The sequence below is a fragment of the Anomaloglossus baeobatrachus genome, chromosome 2 (genome assembly GCF_048569485.1).
Source record: "Anomaloglossus baeobatrachus isolate aAnoBae1 chromosome 2, aAnoBae1.hap1, whole genome shotgun sequence".
In the NCBI taxonomy this organism is placed as follows: Eukaryota; Metazoa; Chordata; class Amphibia; order Anura; family Aromobatidae; genus Anomaloglossus; species Anomaloglossus baeobatrachus.
In genome coordinates this window covers 195,720,392-195,740,822 of record NC_134354.1, presented here as the reverse complement: position 1 = coordinate 195,740,822, position 20,431 = coordinate 195,720,392, and the positions used below count along the sequence as shown (strand labels likewise).

General features: G+C 43.9%; 1 protein-coding gene across 3 annotated transcripts in view; it reads left to right on the top strand.

Annotated features, from left to right (window-relative positions):
* The window catches only part of KCND3 (potassium voltage-gated channel subfamily D member 3), a 668,199-nt gene that overhangs the window by 619,800 nt on the left and 27,968 nt on the right, over positions 1–20,431 (top strand). For all 3 annotated transcript variants that reach the window (XM_075335582.1, XM_075335580.1, XM_075335583.1), the window contains one exon: positions 4,031–4,278. In XM_075335582.1, the coding sequence (XP_075191697.1) occupies positions 4,031–4,278 (248 nt within the window). The remainder of the gene's footprint in view (positions 1–4,030; positions 4,279–20,431) is intronic.

Here is a 20,431-nt window from a genome sequence, read left to right as displayed (position 1 = left end):
CTTTATCTCTGCTGCGGTGCGGGTGTCAAAAGTACTCTTTAGCTTGGCCAGTATCTGGGTTACTGTCCCTTTATCTGTATCAGGCCAGGACTTCACTTCACGCTGGGCTGCGCCGGCTAGCTGTCCCATTAATATGCCCACCTTCTGGCTCTCAGTCAGCGGATACACCCGGAATAAGCTGTGCAGGCTTTCTCTGAAGTCGCTCAAGGTATGGGACTCCCCGGAGTACTGCGGCAGCCATTCTGCGCCCGGTATGTACGGCATGGTGATCGGCATTACCGGCGCTACAGCGGGGGATGGGGCGACGGCGACAGGGATCGCTTCGGCGGGCGCTGCGGCGTCTCGGGCTATGGCAGCCACCTGCCCTCCCTCTGCGTCGGACATCTTCCTCCCCCTTAGTGAACCTTACCAGGCTCCGTTCACTTTTCAAATTTCCTTCCGGGTCGCGCGGGGTTAACAGCGCTCTGCTCTGATGGCGCGCTCCCTTCGCGCTCTTTGTCAGGCACGCCCCCCTTCTTCCTGCGCTCAGTGAGGATAATGGCGGCGGCAGTTTTCAAACAGTGAAACACGCAGTAATACAGTCTTTAAAGCGCAATTATTCAGGCGCACAGTACCCGGTGGAACCGGGCACGAAATCCTGTTCGTGACGCCAAAAGTTGACTCGCCCACCCCAGGGCTAGGGGACACCCGGTGCCGGGCCGGACTAGTCCGGTGGTAGTCAGTGGTGGCTGGGCCCGGCTCCGTGGCCCTGGTGGGTGTCAGTTGAATATGTGGCTGATGAGTTGAAGTTAATGTTCGTGACGCCACCTGTGGTATGCGGCTATTAAGCCGCCGCTGCTATGGGAGAACTCCGGGGTGATGTTATGGCAGCTATGATGTTACTGCTCCCCACAGGTGGAGCGATGCCCCGGGATACAGTTGGTGCCCGTGAAAGTCTATGGTGTTGTGTGGCTAACACGGTGCAGGGCCGACAGGCGAGGAAAGAATCAGGCACAAACAACAGTCTCTTTACCTTCTCCTCTTTTACTCTGGGAACAGTCCAGTCCTGGGAGACCGTTACAGGTGGTGATGGGGATCCGGTCGGCCTGGAAGTACTTGGGATGATCTTTCTGGCCAGCTGAGTATGAGGCCTACTCCTGTACTTTGCTTTGTGATGATAGGACCCTGCTTCTCTGAATCCAGCAATGGCCCTCTTTGCTGCTGGGACCGATGGCACGTCCCTTCTTTCTGTAGGTGGCTGCGCAGACCCTCTCTCCGGTGCTTCTCCGCTGGAGTCCACACCGGGCCCTGATGCTGCAGCTGTACCTTGGATGTTTCTGGGCCAGGGGCTTGCAGCTCTCCTGCCCTTCGGACTCGGCTACCAGGGGCGGATTTTATACCCTGGCAACCACAGACTCCGATGTCTGAGTCTCTCTGCTGCCTCTCAGCTATTCCTGCTTCTCTGGGCCAAGCTGCTCCAGCTCTAGGCCCCAGATTCACAGGACAGCTCACTCTGCGTCTGTTCACTTCCACTACTCCCTACAGACTGGCTGCACTTCCTCCCTCTGGTCAGGTAGAGGAAGGCTCCCTGGAATTCCAGGTTCAGAGCTCCCCCTGCTGGCCGGAGGGAGAACTGTGTTGGGTGTTAAACCTGCTGGCCAATGGATCTCCCAATTACCTCCAGGCTCAGCATTAACCCTTTGGGAGGGCAATGCTGCTGTGGCGACCAGGTCCTAGGGCGCCACACAAAGATTCTGAGGAAAGACGAAAGACAGACAGAAGTTGGGAAGGTGCTCTCTTGGTGGTGAAAGGGAAAGCACTAGATTATAAGGCTTTGTGGTGGTACCAGAGGCGGAGGGATAAGGGCTATGAACAGTAGTATGAGGAGTTGATGAAATAACCTGTGATGGTTCTGCGGTAAATAGTAGGTGGGAAGGTGGATGCAAAGTTAGAATACACTAGATGTCAGGACCATAGGAAAAAGAGAGCCGAGGGAAGAGAAAATAGCATAGATAGAAGGGTGGGCACTGATAAAAATATTGGGCAATGACTCTGAATAAAGGCAGAGGCAAGATTGTAGTTGGGTAGGGCTTTGTGGGTGATTTTCCCCTTCTCTATTTTTGGCTAGGCCCCTGGCAAGAGTGTAGGCTCTACTACCTTGATGGCGGCTCTTACATTTGTACATACTTTAAATACTTTAGAAGACTCTGCTGCCATAACTAAATAATTTGAAGGCTTGCAGCCTCAATTAACTTCCTTCACTTAGTAGACAGTATATCTGTGTTACTGGATGTAGAATAAATGGCATGCAATTGTAGTAAATGCGGATATGTAACTACTATGCCTATAGATCGAAACCAGTGAAGATGCCCACCCTTAAGTTTAAGTTGGTCTCTGTGTGATCCACACCCAGATTGCTACTGTCTTATACAGAAAAAAGGTTTGCTTACCTTGGTAAATGAAAGTCAGTGTCTTACATTCAAGAAAGTTCACCTGCTGTAGAAAGGAAATAGATCCACGGATGATGGATTGTGTTTATATAGTAAACTCTATACTGCACAGTGGGCAAGAATTTGCAACAAAAGCATTCTGCAGAAATAATACAAGCAAAGTACTGCAGCAAAAATGCTATTTCTGTTTAAATGAGAAATAATATCACCACGTAAAACTTGAAAGGCGAGACAATGCTTTTTCCACCTTTTTAAGGTTTCTTGCCATAAAATTGAGATGTAATGCGTCCTTGCAATTTATCTATTCATAAAGTAAACCCATAACACCATTCCATGTATGCAAATCTGAAGCTCAGCAACCCATTAAAGGGCTCTGAATGATTATTGTCCAGCTGCAGTAGAGGCGTCCACAATTACAGTATAGTTAAAAAGAATATGTCACTAGATTGATGCTGCCCGAGCCATGGCAGCATGAATGAAAGAGCCTGCAGTCAGATACTGGGTGTCTTTCTTTATAAAACATAGTATAAAAGCTTTACGAGGACAATGGAGGGAGATGTCACCAGTCCAGCATGGCCTCGGCCAGCTTCTCCCTGCCCTGCTCCAGGTGAGTGATAAATTTCTCCATATGTGGCGTACATGGCAAAGACATACCTTGCTGCAGGATTTGATTCAGGCTACCTGTGGTTCCAGTAGCATTAATCTAGTGACAATTCCATTGAAAATTGGTTTGCTCAAGGGGGTTTCCTTCTGTCCTTCCTTCCTTTCTCGCTATCTCTCTTTCGTTCATCCTTTCTCTCTCTATTTATTGTTTCTTTTTTTTCTTTACTCCTTCTTTTCTTTCTTGCTTCTTTTATTTTCTCTTTTTTTTCTATTGTTTCTTCATTTTATTTCTTCTTTCTTGCTCTCTTTCCTTTCTTTCTTTTTTCTTTCTTGCTTTCTTTTTTGCTTTCTTTCTATTCATCCTTTTTTTCTTCTTACCTCCCTTTTCTCCTTGATTTTGCTTTATTTTTTTTTCTTTCTTTCTTTATTATATCTTTCTTTCTTTCTTTCTTTACTTCTTTCTCTCTTTCTTTCTTTCTTTACTTCTTTTCTTATCGCTCGCTTTCTTTCTTTTTCTTTCTTTCTTTCTTTCTTTCTTTCTTTTTCTTTCTTTCTTTCTTTCTTTCTTTCTTTCTTTCTTTCTTTCTTTATTTCTTTATTTCTTTCTTTCTTTCCTTATCCTTTTCTTTCTTTCTCATATTGTAGGTCAGAATTCACTTTAATGGGCTGAGCTGCAATACTAAACACAACCCATGGACAGTAGTGATGCTCTTTCTGTAATGAAAGCAAACCTTTTTCCCATTTTCAGTTAATTCCTTTAAATCTAATTGATTGGCAAGCCTACAACAAGCTGGATATATTTCCGATTTGCCTGTTGATAATTCGGTTTATTAATAAACACAATTATTAAGTCAGTTGTGTGTGCTTTGAAGTTTAATGCCGTTACTGTGCTGTATGCCCCAGTGATAGCAAGGCATCCTATGGAGTCAGCAGTATATTGAATCTGCACTTTTGAAATGCTGTAATTATTCTGGTATTGATATTTTGCTTCTCCGCAGAACCATGAGTTCATGGATGAACAGATGTTTGAACAGAACTGCCGTGAGAGCTCCATGCAGAACTATCCATCCAGCCGCAGCCCATCACTGTCCAGCCACCAAGGAATTACATCATCTTGCTGTTCTCGTAGGAACAAGAAGACCACACATCTCCCAAACTCTAATGTTCCAGCTACAAGGCTACGTAGCATGCAAGAGCTTAGCACGATCCACATCCAATGTGGAGATCAACCTTCTCTAACTACAAGGTATGTATGGATAAGATGGAAAGAATGTAAGCAGTTATGTTGCTGAACAGTATTACGTTGACAGCCAATAAAGGAATGGGAGATCATAAAAGGGAAGGTGGTATAGATACAACCATAATGCATGACCAAATCTTTCTTAAAACAGCTATTTTTTCCCTCCTCATCACGAGTGTTGATCAGTTTGGATCAAAATTCAGAAAAATAATTTTACACATTTACATAAGTATTTGATATATTCTTCTGAAACTGCATCAAAACCTTTTTGGAAACCATTAATGGTTCCTGCTGTGACCAGTTCCTTAGATTGACTATTTCGCAGATTAATACTTCTTATGGTGAAGAAGGCCTTTCTGCTCTACTGACTCGACTTTTTTCCCCCATGTAAAAAATGCCTTTTGTCACTTGAGTGGGTTTTGCATGAACCAACTTCTCTGTGTGGTGGCTTTTGAGCCACTGACTCCAGCAGCAGTCCACTTCTAGTGAATCTCCCCCAAATTCTTGAATGGTTTTTTGTTAACAATCCTATCAAGGCTGTGGTTATCCTGATTGCTTGAGCACCTTTCTCTGCCACACTTTTTCTTTCCACTCAACATTCCATTAATATGGTTGGATAGAGCACTCTGTGAACAGCCAGCTTCTTTAGCAATGACCTTTTATAGCTTACCCTCCTTGTTTAGTGTGTCAATGACTGCCTTCTAGACATGTCAAGTCAGCAGTCTTCCCCATGATTGTGTAGCCAACAGAACCAGACTAAGGGACCATTTTAAATGCTTAGGAAGCCTTTGCAGGTGTTTTGTGAAAATTATTCTAATTTTCTGAGATAACTACTTTTCATTGGCTGTAAGCCATAATCATCAACATTAACAGAAATAAACACTTGAAATAGATCTCTCTGTGTGTAATGACTCTACATAATATATAAATTTCCTTTTTTGTATTGAATTACTGAAATTAACTTTTTGATGATATTCTAATTTATTGAGATGCACCTGTATGTACTTGTAGAAGGCAATCATGTCTCACCTTATATGTCTCTTCTCAAAACTAAGTAAATGTAATTATTTTAATCTATTCTAACTGAGATTCTAAATACCAGTCATCAGTTTTGTGGCTCTTTTTTCTACCTGAACTCCGTATTCCAGATGGGTTTGCACTAATGGTTTGTAAAGTAATAATATTACAACCCTGTCCCACAATTTCATGACTCTTTTAATAATTGGCAATATTCTGCATGCCTTAGAAGTTGTTGAGCTCATTGCTATTATTTAATATGTGATTTATAAGTACTCTCAGATCCTTTTCTACAAGGGACTCTCCTAGTTTATCTCTCCTTTGAACATATGATTATTTTTCCCACAATGAATATTAAGCTTACTGGTCTATAATTACATTAGATATACCTAGAACCATTTTTATGCTTGGTACAGTACAAGTCACTAGAGGCTTACTAAAAAATATGTTCAAGGGCACAGCAATAAATGAATGGAGTTCCTTTAAAAACCCCTAAATACAGACCATTTGGGCTCGTAACCTTGATCACGTTCATTTTGCTTAACTCAGCTGGTACCATATCTACATTTAGCCCTCTGATTTCAGTTATATTAATACTTATCGTTGGGAGGGCACTTGCTCTCATTTAGGATATCAGTCAAATATGGAGTCTTATTGCCCATGTCTCAGCTTTGAGAAGGGGAAAGAGGTTGAAATTCCTGAGTGTGGAGAAAAAAGACTATTTGAGTTTGGAGCCTTATTGTCAGGGTTCCATGGTAAAAGAAACTTGCAAATTAACCCTATCTCCCAAAGTAAAAAAAATCTGTCTTACTACAGTCACCATTTAAAGGATAACCATTACATTGTATTTCATAAATCAATAGTACACATGAAAATAAGGAACTTTGTAATATATCTTATCAGGAAGTCTGCTCCTGGACATATCTTTCACATTTAATTTCCAGGTAAAATCTGTTTTCAGTGAATTTAGATGATCCCATTAGTGAGATAGGAGATGACAGTTGCTGCTCATAATAATCTATGGAGAGGAAGAGGGTAATGAGGAAGAAAGAGGTGCAGGCAGACACAGACATTCTCCGTAAATGACAGTTACAATTTAAAGTGTAACTGTTGTTTGAGATGAACTTGTTTTGGAATGTTTCTGCCTCTAGCTCCCCCATCCTTATTCCCCTCCCACTCACCATAGACTGTTATGAGCAGTAATCATCATCTCCTGTCTCAGTAATGTTACATAGTTTTATGTGTTGAAAGAAGAGACAGGTCCATTAAGTTCAACCTTCCTTCACCAGTTAGACTTTCTCTATTGCAAGATTATTTATAACCCCCAATGCCATTTGTTGTGCGAAAATCATCCAGTCCTTTTTTAAATGCTGCTGTACTGTCTGTCACTCCAACCTCATGCTTCCAGGAACTCCACAGCCTGACTGCCCTAACTGTAAAAAACCCTTTTATTTAGCTGCCAGAATCGCTTTTTGTAATGAATGTTCCCTGGTCTTTTGTAAAGTTGTGCCGCCCCCGTGGAAGCAGCCGAACTGCTCGGATCCAGGTTCGATGTGGCTCGAGGATCTCCAGGGTCGGAGTTGTGCGGCAACTCCAAATGAAAGGGGGGGTATTTACAAGGAAATTGATATAGAGTTTGTGACGCCACCTGTGGTGTACGGTAATTTGGGAGTACTGCCGCTGCCGTTGGGAGTACCCAGGGTGATGAAGTGGGCCAGCAAGGTGTCGTTACCCTCCACGGGTAGTGGGATGCCCCGGGACTCGGTGTGGGGTGCCGTGGGTGCAGGGGTCACTCTCGTACTTACTCAGTTCATAAGCAGACGCTAACAACCGGGTAAACCAATTCTCTGGGTACCGCTGCGGGAAGCTCATCCGGGTCCCGTCCCCTATAGTGTTGCCTGGTGATCCGTGACCTGCCTCCAGGCACTAAGTTTAACTTCAATGTGGTGGCCCAGTAGTACGGAACTTGCTGGGCCCCACTCCCCACTATGGCTAAGTGTGGGAGCTTGCTCTCAGGGCACACACTTGGGATTTTCTGGACTGTTTTGGATTGGAAAGTCCTATCCCCCTCGTTGCGCTAATGCCCCGACTCTGGAGCGGGTGGGAACAGATCATAAAGGCTCCGTTCTCCTCAGGTGAATTGTCGGGTTGCCTGAAGCTACTCCCCGACCTAGGGTCCATGTACCCCGTCGTGCCTTCGGTCCCAGACCGGTGATGGTGCTAGGCTGCCGGCTGTCCTCCTCGACAGGTCCAGGCACCTTGCCACAGTCCCCTGCGACCGGGGGTCTGACTCCTCTAGGCCCAGACCACCGTCTGCAACCTAGACAACTTCTCTAGGAGCCACCGCTCCCGACCTTCTCTCTCTCTCTCACACTCTACACACTTCTCTCTACACTCCTCATCTCACCTCCCTGACCCCCCAGGAGGGCGACTCTATTCCACTCAAGCCGTCCACTGGTGTGCCTGGTGGGTGTGGTGCAGGGTGTATCTAAGATTTGAGTTTCTGTTGGAGGCAACATTATTTAGATAGGGACCCAGAACCAAGAGGGAAGGGGAATACTGCACGGAAGGGCAGTTTGTGCCATACCCTGTGATGACCTGATAGTCCAGGGGCGTCACAAAGTCCTGGGAAGGACAAAAATCATGTGGCAGTCCTTTGTATTCTGCATACATTTATTTATAGCTATAAATAAAATCACCTCTGAGGTGTCAGTTAGTAAAGATTGATACTTTACTGTCAATCCCATCCACAATGTCAGTAACAAAAGATTAAAAAGAATGGGTCCCAGCACAGATTCTGATTTTATCCCATTTAGAAAGTGTAGTATCTATAATGTTTCTTTCATGCCCCTTAAAGGTAATTAATCAGTATGATCAACCCTCCTAAGCCATCTATATGGGCATGCAGTTCACAGGAAGTTGAATAACATGATACCTTGATTAGTGATGGGTGGACTCGCAGATAAATGGGACCGGCACACCGAACCGAAAAAAAAAAATATGGTTCCGGCCTGGATTTGATCCCGGTTATTTGACAGGATGCTGGTCTCCATATAAATCTATGGGGACCAGAATCAGGCGATGGTGGTAGAAAGGATAAGGGGATAGGAGCAATTGCTTCATACTTGCCGAGTCTCTGGGTGGCTGTAACTGCTCCCACTGCCACTCTTTCACTTCTGGGGCCACTCATTTACCTTCATGCATATGCACTGCTTCCCCCGCCCACCGACATCTGTGATTGGTTGCAGTAAGATGTGTCCCCATCCTGAGTTGTAGCGTGTCAGCTGACTGCTTCTAATCACAGACGCTATAAGTGTCTATCGTGGTATAAAAATTAAATAAAAAATTGGCTTAGGGTTCCCCCATATTATGATATGCAGCACAGATAAAGAATATGGCAACATGCTGCATCCCCCAGCCGTGTCCTTATCTTGGCTGTGTATCAAAATAGTAGGAACTGCATGCTGAGTTTTTTTAAATATTTAAATAAATAATTTTAAAAAAACGTTGTGCGGTTCCCCCCAATTTTAACATCCATCCATGAAAAAGCCCAACAGCTAGGGGATATTATTCTAAGGCTGGGGAAATCCAAGGTTATTGAGTCCCCAGCTTAAAAATTGCAGTGTGCAATTGCAGTGTGCAGCTGCCCATGATTGCCGCATCTATTAGCTTTGACAATCCCGGCACTTTACTCAACTCTTCCCAATAGCCCTGGTGCAGAGGCAATCGGGGTAATAAGGGGTTAATGTCAGCTCATAGCTGCCACTAAGCTCAGATTAGTAATGTGAGGCGCCTATGACACCTCCATGTTATGATTCAGTGACCGAGGAGGATCAGAAAAAAGACCTAAAACTAGGAAACCCAGAATGTACCAGAGTGGTTGGAATCTCAGTGAACTGCAGACCTACCACTAACACACAACTAGAAGGAGCCGTGGGACGTGCCTACGATGGCCTGGTCGCCTCAACACAGCCGGAGAACTAATTATTCCTACAGAGAGAAATACAGGAAAGGTTAATCTGCCTCAGAGCAGTCCCCAAAGATATAGATAGCCCCCCAAATATAAAGATTACGGTGATGTAGGAAAACACAATACACAGGTAGAAAACAGATTCAGCAAAGATGAGGCCCAAACTATCTAAATAGGAAAGAACGGAAAAGGGCACTGTCTGCAGCCATGCAATACCCTAGAAAAAGAACCAACATGCCTGATATGGAAAAATACTGAGCACACATGGACTCTCCCCCACTATATCAGTAAACTTATCTGAAAGGAGTTCTGGTAGACATAGAAGCAACATTGAGCACTGGTAAGGAACAAGAAAACACTACTCAGTTATATAGGCCCAGTCAGAAGAACCTGATTGCCAATCATCCCCAGCTGTCTGGTCTCTATTCAGAAAGCAAACATCACTAGCAGCACACACCACAAGAGGGAGCCCCAATCTGGAACCTACTCCAAATGTATTCACAACACCTCCATTAATAATCTGTAAGTGAAAGTAAATAAACGCAAACACCCAAAAAATCCTTTATTTGAAATCAATTACAAAAACCACCCTCTTTCACCATTTTTTTAACCCCAAAAACACAGCTGCAGGTCCGATGTAATCCACTCAAGATCCCACAGCAATTCCTGCTCTGCTACTTCTGAATTCACAGCGCGCATATAGAACATGACTGCCTACTGTGAGCTCCAGGCAGAGACTGAATGATCCCCGTGATCAGCGGTGACATCACTCAGGTTAGTTGCGGGCACAGCTGGAGGTTCCTACAGTTCTCCACCTGTGACCATAAGTAACCTGACCTCAGATGACCTCAGTAATCTCAGTGAACTGACCTCAGATGAGACCTGCGTCTCCTAGCAGAAAACCACATTCTTTTGCCAAGAGATGCAAATTTGGTGCTGAAATTTTTACACCATATTCCTGCACCCAATCTACACCTCCTGGAAAAAAAATGTATCACTACTGCATCTTACTGCAGGCGGTTTTGATGTATTTTTTGCCAGGAGATGTAGATTGAGTGCATGAACATGGTGTAAACATTTTATCACCAAATTTGCATCTCAGCCAAAAAATGCAATAAAAAGTTTTGCCGCTTTTTTTGTTGCAGTTTATTGTCAGGTGGTGCAAATTTGGTGCTGAAATGTCTGCACCAGATTTTAGCACCAAATTTGCACCTCCTGGCAGAATAAAATGGGGTTTTTTTTACTTGTTTGGGACAAGAGATACAAATTTGGTGATGACATTTTTCCACCATATTCATGCACAGGCAAAAAAAAAAATCATCAAAACAGCATGCGATATGATGGGGTAGTGATGTGTTTTTTGTGTCAGGAGGTTTAGATTGGATGCAGGAATATGGTGTAAGAATTTCAGCTCCAAATCTGCATCTCTTGGCAAAAAAATGCAGTTTTCTGCCAGGAGATGCAGGTATGTCAACCTGAGTTTACTTAGGTCCCCCTAAGGTCAGATACCTGCGGTCACAGGTGGAGGGTCATGGGAACCTCCAGCTGTGCCCACAACTAACCTGAGTGATGTCATCGCTGATCACGCAGCTCACTCAGTCTCTGCCAGAAGCTAGAATTTACATGTAGCAGAGCTGGAATTGTCATGGGACCTCATGTGGATTACGTCAGACCTGCAGGGGTGCTTTATTTCAAATTAAGAATTTTTTTGGTGTTTATGTTTATGTTTATTTCTTTTCTCCTACAGATTAGTAATGGGGTGGGTCTCAGAGACACCATCCATTACTAATCTAGGGCTTAATGGGCTTAAAGGGCTTATTAGCCTAATTTCCACCACACCAGGGCAATCGGGAAGAGCTGGGTAACGTGCTGGGATTGTCACATCTAATGGATGCGGCAATCCTGGGCAGCTGCAAGATTTTTTTAGCTGTTGGGGCTCAGTAACCATGGGTCTCCCCAGCCTGAAAATACCAGCCCCCAGCTGTCAGGCTGAACATCAAAATTGGGGGAACCGCATGTTTGTTTGTTTTTTCAAATATTTATTTAAATAATTAAAAATTATTTTTTTAAATAATTAAATTTAAAAAAGCCGCATCACGCATCTGGTTCCTTCTATTTTAATTCACAGCCAAGATAAGCACACGGCTAGGGACTGCAGCCGGTAGCCATATGCTTTATCTGTGCTAGATGTCATAATATAGGGGAACCCTACGCCATTTTTTTTATTTATTTATTTTTACTCCAATTTACAGTGACCCACAGACAGAGTCTGTGATTGCAAGCAGTCAGACACTGTCACACAGGCTGGGGGTGTGTCTGACTGCAACCAATCACAGTCGCAGGACTGCCGGTGGGCGGAGGGAAGCAATGAATATGTGTGGGCGATAATTAGCATCCCGAAAGTGCAATTAGCGGCTGCAGTAGCAGTTACAACCGTGCCAGAGTCTCCATAAGTATGAAGCGCTTGCTCCAATCCCTCTATCCTTTCTACCATCATTTTTACACGCCGGATTTTGGTCCTCATAGACTTAAAAGGGGACTGGTGTCAGGCCAGACATCTGGAATCAATTCCGACCTGGAACCGGATTTTTTTTAATCCTCTTAGATCCGCTGGTCCCGTTTATCTGCGAGTCCACCCATCACTACTCACCACACATTGAATTTTTTCCCTCTTACTGTTACATCATACGGCTATTTTGACGGAAAAATAAAAAGTAGCTTATGGCTTTTTAAAGACAGGGGTGGAAGGGTTAAAAGGAATCCATCAGCAGGTTGTTGCCACTTTATCAGCATGAAGTAGGAAAAGAGACTCTGAATCGAACATTGAATTTTTTCCCTCTTACTGTTACATCATACGGCTATTTTGACGGAAAAATAAAAAGTAGCTTATGGCTTTTTGAAGACAGGGGAGGAAGGGTTAAAAGGAATCCGTCAGCAGGTTGTTGCTACTTTATCAGCATGAAGTAGGAAAAGAGACTCTGAATCGAATGATGTATCATTTATTATACAGGGTGCAGCAGTTGTGACACAATTAGAGTTTTTAGATTTAGCAGTACAGCAGAGCTCAAAAACTTAACCCACACCAGGTTCTCTGTATGCAAAGTCTATACAAAGTGAACTGCTAATTAAAAGGGATGGGGGTGTGGTTGGACTAGTGTAGTCCTGGCAATGATAATCCTAGGTGATAAAACATTTACTATAAGTAAACAACAGCTCAGCAGGGTAATAAATGAAACATGATTGAACTCTGTGTGTCAGCCTCTATCCCATGCTGTCTTCAGATCACATAGCAAATACCTGCTGACAGATTCCCTTTAAGTCAATCTCTAAAGGTCCAGTCACACTAAGCAACTTACCAGCGATCCCAACAACGATAGGGATCACTGGTAAGTTGCTAGGAGGTTGCTGGTGAGATGTCACACTGCGACGCTCCAGCGATCCCACCAGCAACCTGACCTGACAGGGATCGCTGGAGCGTGGCTACACGAGTTGCTGGTGAGCTCACCAGCAACCAGTGACCAGCCCCCAGCGCCGCGTGGAAGATGCTGCGCTTGGTAACTAAGGTAAATATTGGGTAACCAACCCGATATTTACCTTGGTTACCAGTGCACGGAGCTACACGTGCAGAGAGCAGGGAGCAGCGCACACTGAGCGCTGGCTCCCTGCTCTCCTAGTTACAGCACACATCGGGTTAATTACCCGATGTGTGCTGCAGCTACATGTGCACAGAGCAGGTAGCAGCGCACAATGCTTAGCGCTGGCTCCCTGCTCTCCTTGCTACAGCACACATCGGGTTAATTAACCCGATGTGTCCTGCAGCTACATGTGCACAGAGCAGGAGCCGGCACTGACAGTGAGAGCGGCGGAGGCTGGTAACAAAGGTAACTATCGAGTAACCAAGGACAGGGCTTCTTGGTTACCCGATGTTTACATTGGTTACCAGCCTCCGCAGAAGCCGGCTCCTGCTGCCTGCATATTTAGTTGTTGCTGTCTCTCTGTCACACACAGCGATCTGTGCTTCACAGCAGGACAGCAGCAACTAAAAAATGGCCCAGGACATTCAGCAACAACCAACGACCTCACAGCAGGGGCCAGGTTGTTGCTGGATGTCACACACAGCAACATCGCTAGCAACGTCACAAAAGTTGTTCGTTAGCAGCGATGTTGCTAGCGATGTTGCTTAAGGCCCCATCACACTAAGCAACATCGCTAGCAACATCGCTAGCAACATCGCTGCTAACGAACAACTTTTTTGAAGTTGCTAGCGATGTTGCTGTGTGTGACATCCAGCAACAACCTGGCCCCTGCTGTGAGGTCGCTGGTTGTTGCTGAATGTCCTGGGCCATTTTTTAGTTGTTGCTGTCCCGCTGTGCAGCACAGATCGCTGTGTGTGACAGCGAGACAGCAACAACTAAATGTGCAGGCAGCAGGAGCCGGCTTCTGCGGAGGCTGGTAACAAATGTAAACATCGGGTAACCAAGAAGCCCTGTCCTTGGTTACCCGATATTTACCTTTGTTACCAGCCTCCGCCGCTCTCACTGTCAGTGCCGGCTCCTGCTCTGTGCACATGTAGCTGCAGGACACATCGGGTTAATTAACCCGATGTGTGCTGTAGCTAGGAGAGCAGGGAGCCAGCGCTAAGCATTGTGCGCTGCTCCCTGCTCTGTGCACATGTAGCTGCAGGACACATCGGGTAATTAACCCGATGTGTGCTGTGGCTAGGAGAGCAGGGAGCCAGCGCTAAGCGGTGTGCGCTGCTCCCTGCTCTATGCACATGTAGCTGCAGCACACATCGGGTAATTAACCCGATGTGTGCTGTAACTAGGAGAGCAGGGAGCCAGCGCTCAGTGTGCGCTGCTCCCTGCTCTCTGCACGTGTAGCTCCGTGCGCTGGTAACCAAGGTAAATATCGGGTTGGTTACCCGATATTTACCTTAGTTACCAAGCGCAGCATCTTCCACGCGGCGCTGGGGGCTGGTCACTGGTTGCTGGTGAGCTCACCAGCAACTCGTGTAGCGACGCTCCAGCGATCCCTGCCAGGTCAGGTTGCTGGTGGGATCGCTGGAGCGTCGCAGTGTGACATCTCACCAGCAACCTCCTAGCAACTTACCAGCGATCCCTATCGTTGTTGGGATCGCTGGTAAGTTGCTTAGTGTGACTGGACCTTAAGTGTGACGGGGCCTTAACAGTTTAACAAATCTTACAACATGACCAATAGATAGAAATTTATTGGGACGATCACATAACGGCACGACTTGTTATAAGCCACATTCCTGATAACCAACTATAACAGTGATGAGACATGCACAAGTGTGCAGCATTTAATCAATCTAGATTTTTATACACTGGAGTAGTGATTCTAAATATCAGCCAGCAGAAATCTTAAAACCCAAAAAAATTGATGCAGAAAGTATACGGAAAAGTGTATCATGCATTACACAAAGAATAACCTTTTTATATGCTAAACCATACTAGCCCTTTAAGAATTCATCAGCGAAACATAATCATGAAAGATGAAGCAAGGGTCTGGTTTATTGGGATCATAACAAATCTCATTTTACCGCTTGGTTAGTAAATAGAGCTGTTAGTGGAAGCAATTCTAGACACAATAGGGGACCATGTCTCAAAGAGAGAAGAGGGATTAAGAAGTAATGAAGGTGTGTAAAAATAGAAGATTCATGATACATCAAGGCAGCAAAATGAAGCAGAGTAGACAGGAAATACTATACGACACCGGCAAAATGTGTATAAAATACAAAGACAGTATAACCAAAGGCACAAGATCAACATCTGATTCTTAAAAGGGGGTTAAGAAGATGTCCTCTATATTGTTTTATCAGTATCCAAAGGGAACCTACACCCCCAGTTCCCAACCAAAACTATTGCAGTCTTTCTTTTAATATGTGCTTAATCAAGCAGTCGGCTTTTCACCGCATTGCATTTGTTAATGGGGCAGAACTAGACCGATTTGATTCAATGGACCTGACAAGTCCCTTTAAAAATAATAAACAGCTATAAATATTGCACACCATACAATAATAAATATAAATTAAATACTTTATTATTGCAATATACTGTATATAAAAACATACATTCACCCATTCCCAGCATGACGATTTTCCAATTTTATGCCTTTGTTTTTTCCTACCATTTTTCCAAAACCCACAACTTCTTTTTTAATTTTTCTGTTATTATAGCCTTATAGACATGATCAATGCAATACCAAATTTGCATATTTATTTTTTTATTTAAGTGGTGAAAATAATTCAGAAATTCGAAAAGACGATGTTTTTTTGCTTGTGTCGCCATTTTCCAAGACTTGTAAGGTTTCCATTTTCCAATTAATTAAGCTGTGCTTGTTTTTTTTGTGCAGCGAGTTGGGAAGCTTCCTGGCCATTGACCCAAAATTTAAATATTTTGTTCACTGAGCCACTAATCGCAGCACGTAAAGCGGCCTTATCATTACCGATATCGCTAGCGCGCGTATCTGCCCCCATCGGTTGTGCGACACGGGCAAATCACTGCCCGTGGCGCACAACATCGTGCGGACCCGTCACACACACTTACTTGCATAGCGACATCACTGTGACCAGTGAACCGCCTCCTTTCTAAGGGGGCGGTTCGTTCGGTGTCACAGCGACGTCACTAAGCGGCCGCCCAATCAAAGCGAAGGGGCGGAGATGAGCGGAACGTAACATCCCACCCACCTCCTTCCTTCCTCATTGCTGGCGGGACACAGGTAAGGAGAGGTTCCTCATTCCTGCGGTGTCACACGTAGCGATGTGTGCTACCGCAGGAACGACAAACGTTTTTGCAACGATTCAAAATCGCTAATAGGTGTCACACGCAACGACATCGCTAACGCGGTTGGATGTGTGTCACAAAATCCGTGACCCCAATGACATTGCTTTAGCGATGTCATAGCGTATAAAGCCACCTTTAGTTATCCCTTTTACCTTGTGACATAGTCTCCATCATGCTGGAAAAAGCATTGTTCATTGCAGCTGGACTGTTGGGAGAAGTTGCTCTTTATTCATGGCAGTATTCTTAAAGGGTTGGTCCAAAGTAATTTTATAAATTTAGTGCCATTATCCAAACTATTTTCTAATATAATTGAATTAAAAATTACCTCTCCTTCTCTCACTTTATAACTGTTTTACTATTTTTTTTCTCACTTCCTTTTTGAAGACGTTTCGCTTGAGAATTTTAGTTCATGCTGGGATACGCAGGGTCATAAGGGGGCAGAGGGCAGAGTTTGCAGCCTCTGCTCCCTCCATGAAACGAAGCGTCATCAGTGATGTTCGTTTCAGGGGTTTGTCCAGTCCCTGAGTGATGTGCACTGTGCAATGTGCACAATGACAGCACGTTCTATGTTGTTGGCTCAGAGGAGCAGTAATGAGCCTGAAATAGAGCATGTTAGAATACCTTGCATGCAGAGACTAGTGATGTCACTTGCAGGGGCGGCGCTGGTCTCTATACACAGGGTATTCTGACAACATGTTCTGTTGCCAGATCATTACTGCTAATCTGGCAGAGAGCGCGCTGTCATTGTGCACATCACACACTGCAGAGTACGCAAGGAGTAGCCCAGCTCCTGAAACAAGTTTCCCTGATGGCACTTCATTTCAGGGATGGAGCAGAGGCTGCAGCAGTGAACGTGCATGTACTTGGATACTCAAATGAATCGTCATCTAAAATGGAAGTAAAAAAAAATAGAAATGCTATGTAATTAAGCAAGGATATAGAGTTTTTAATTCAAGTACATTAAAGAACAAATAAGACTACTGTATTAAATAGATAGGGATTTAGAATGAAAATTACTTTTAACTTCGAACAACCCTTTTAAAGGTAATGTATCGCGTTTTTTTTATTTTTGTATTAAAAATAGTGATTTTGAAATGAAGTATTTTTAATACAAAATGAAAATTGCAACTTATTTACTTTTTCTGTTATTCTAATTTTACTGGAGGCACTGGGGGCCATGTTGGATTTGCTGTGTGTGTAACGACAGTTACACACTCCTTTATGGCAGCCCCTGTGCATAGAGAATAGTGGTCGTGATCCAACCCCATTCACTAACGTTACAGTGGGCGTCTGCTGTGACCTGAACGCGCCCCCTGGGCTGTCCAGGTCACAGCAGAGGGAGGATCTCAGCGCCATTTTTGTGGAGCTTCAAGCCATGCTTTTTGCTCCACTTTACACCTGTCAACCACCGGGATGTGAGTCCGGGCCGCCTCCCCTCCCCCCCGCAAAATTGTAAGAGAGCCCACACCTTTGGATGAAAAGCAACCCCACACATTAACTCAGCAGACACCAGTGCATCTGCACCCACAGTGAAGGCATTTGGCGGCTGGCCTGGTGTTAAGATAAGCAGCAAATAAGCTACATCTCTCCAAAAAAATATGTAGGAAAGATTTACAGCATTTTTGGTATTATAAGGCGTGCTTTTTTAAAAAACAAAATTGGGGGGAAATGGGGGTGCGTCTTATAAGCCAAATGTGGTTTCCAGGTGGGGGCGCTGGAGAGGTAAAGTGGAGTCACAGGAGGCAGGGCCACTCCAAGAAGCTGGCAGTGGCACAAGTGGGATGATGCTGCAGACTCAGGGCTGGGGGGATGGGTGTATTAGCGGCGCAAGGCAGTTGTCATTGATCTCCCGGCAACAGATGCGATGGACTTCAGAAAATGGAGCTGGAGGCGGCACAGATTGAGATCTCAGCTCTCCAAGCTCTCAATCTATGCATGCACTGCCTCTGGTACCATTTTCCAGAAGTCCATTGCATCCGTCGCAGGAAGATCAATGGCGTCTGCCTTGTGCCGCCATGACACCCACCTCCTCTCATCATCTCCCCACTCGTGCCGTCGGCTTCCTGTGACTCCATGCCCCCCAGGTAAGTAATATTCGGCCTAAAAGATGGACTATAAGACTATAAGACGAACCCTCATTTTAACATTAAATTGTTTTTTTTTTCCCACTTTCCTCCTCTAAATTTTTGGTGCATCTTATGGTCCGATGCATCTTACAGTCTGAAAAATATCGTACATTATGCAGGAACTAGAGGGATTGGACTGTAGAGGACCAGGAAAAAGTTATTTTCTCTTATGAAGTCACTTTCAGGCTATTTGGGGCATCTAGAACAATGATTTGATGGAGAAGTAAAGGTGATCGCTACCATTAGTTCTGTGTGATATCAACAAAGAAAGTATCCTGACACCATTCATGTATGGGGTTATTTTTCATCTAGGGAGTGGGCTCACTCACTACTTCACCTAAGAAAACTGCCGCAAATAAAGAGTAAAGAATGGTATCTAAATATTCTCCAAGAAGACTTCTCCCAATGATCTTTGAGGATAAACAATGCTTATTCCAGCATGATGGACACCATGTCACAAGGCAAAAGTGATGCCTAAGGTGATCAGTGAACAAAACGTTGACATTTTGGGTCTATACCCAGGAAACTCCTCAGATCTCAATCCCATTGAGGACCTGTGGTCTATCCTCAAAAACAGAGTAGACAAACAAAAACATAGAAATTGTGATACTCCATGGACTGATTAGGCAAGATTTGGCCAAGGAGCTGGTATCTAGCATGCCAAGGTGAAGTGAAGAAGTCGTGAAAAATAGGGATCAACACTGTAAATATTGAGTCACTCTTTACATAAATTTGATGTACAGTATTGGCCAATAAAATGTGGAAAAAATAGTAAAGTCTGAATGTCTAACATAATTCTTTATCATTCCTTGGTGACATAATATTAAAAATATAAAATAATCTAAAAAATAAAATATGAATAAAGAAAAATGAGATCCTTTATTTTTAAAGCTGCAGAAAGTTTCATTTCCCAGACCTTCTCCCGTCTGCCTGTCAGCATTTTATACTTTGGTTTCGGTTCCGACCTAATGCCCGATTGCTGATTAAATAGATAAAAATTTTCGGTATCAGCTACAAAAGACCTAGATGATATAAATAACCTAAAAAGAGCTGCAACCTGGTATAGCTAAGGATGAGCTGATAGAAATCTTGCACCAGCCCCCGGTTCTGGCAGTCAGACAACCACCTGGCCTGATACAAAAATTAATTAGGAGGAAACTTCATTTTCATGATAAAGATATTGCCAAGAAGCAGCCACATAACAGTATACGCCGCAATGTGTGTCCACATGAATGAATCATCTGCTGTGATGGGGACGATGAAGGAGAGATTAAGAAAACGTGCTAGCTGCACTGAGGATATGCTGAGGAATTGTTACTGTTTCCATATACCAGTCATAAATGAAGTATTGGGTTTACAAAATGCACTTTGCATCGCTCCATTAATGCATTTTCAGTTAAAGCGAGGAAAGGGATTTTTTCTCTACAATAAACACAAATTATTTATTTTATTATCAACATACAGTTGAAACCAGAAGTTTACATTCACTATCTATAAAGACACATATGCATGTTTTTCTCATTATCTGACATGAAATCAGAATAAACGTTTCCTGTTTTAAGTCAATTAGGAACCAAAATTTTATTTGACAAATGCCAGAATAATAAGAAAGACAGAATGTTTTGGCATTTTTATTACTTTCTGCAAAGTCAAAGGTTTACATTCATTTCATTAGTATATGCTACCATTGCCCTTAAACTGTATGACTTGGGTCAAACATTTTGGATATTTTTCCACAAGCTTCTCACAATAGTTGGTAGGAATTTGGGCCCACTCTTCCTGACAGAACTGGTGTAACTGAGGCATGTTTGTAGGTCGTCTTGCTCGCACCTGCCTTCTCAGCTTTGCCCATACATTTTCAACAGGATGGAGATCAGGCCTTTGGGATGGCCATTCCAAAACATTGACTTTGTTATCCTTAAGCCACTTTGCAACCAGTTTGGCAGTATGCTTCGGGTCATTGTTCATTTGGAAGACTCATTTCTGCCCAAGCTTTAAGTTCCTGGTTGATGTCTTCAGATGCTGCTTCAGTATTGCCACATAATCTTCTTTCCTCATGGTTCCATCTATTTTGTGAAGTGAACCAGTCCCTCCTGCAGCAAAACAACCCCACAACATGACGCTGCCACCCCATGTTTCACAGTTGGGATGATGTTCTTAGGCTTCAAAACTTCTCCCTTTTTCCTCCAAAAGTAACAATGGTCATTATAGTCAAACAGTTCAATTTTAGTTTCATCAGACCA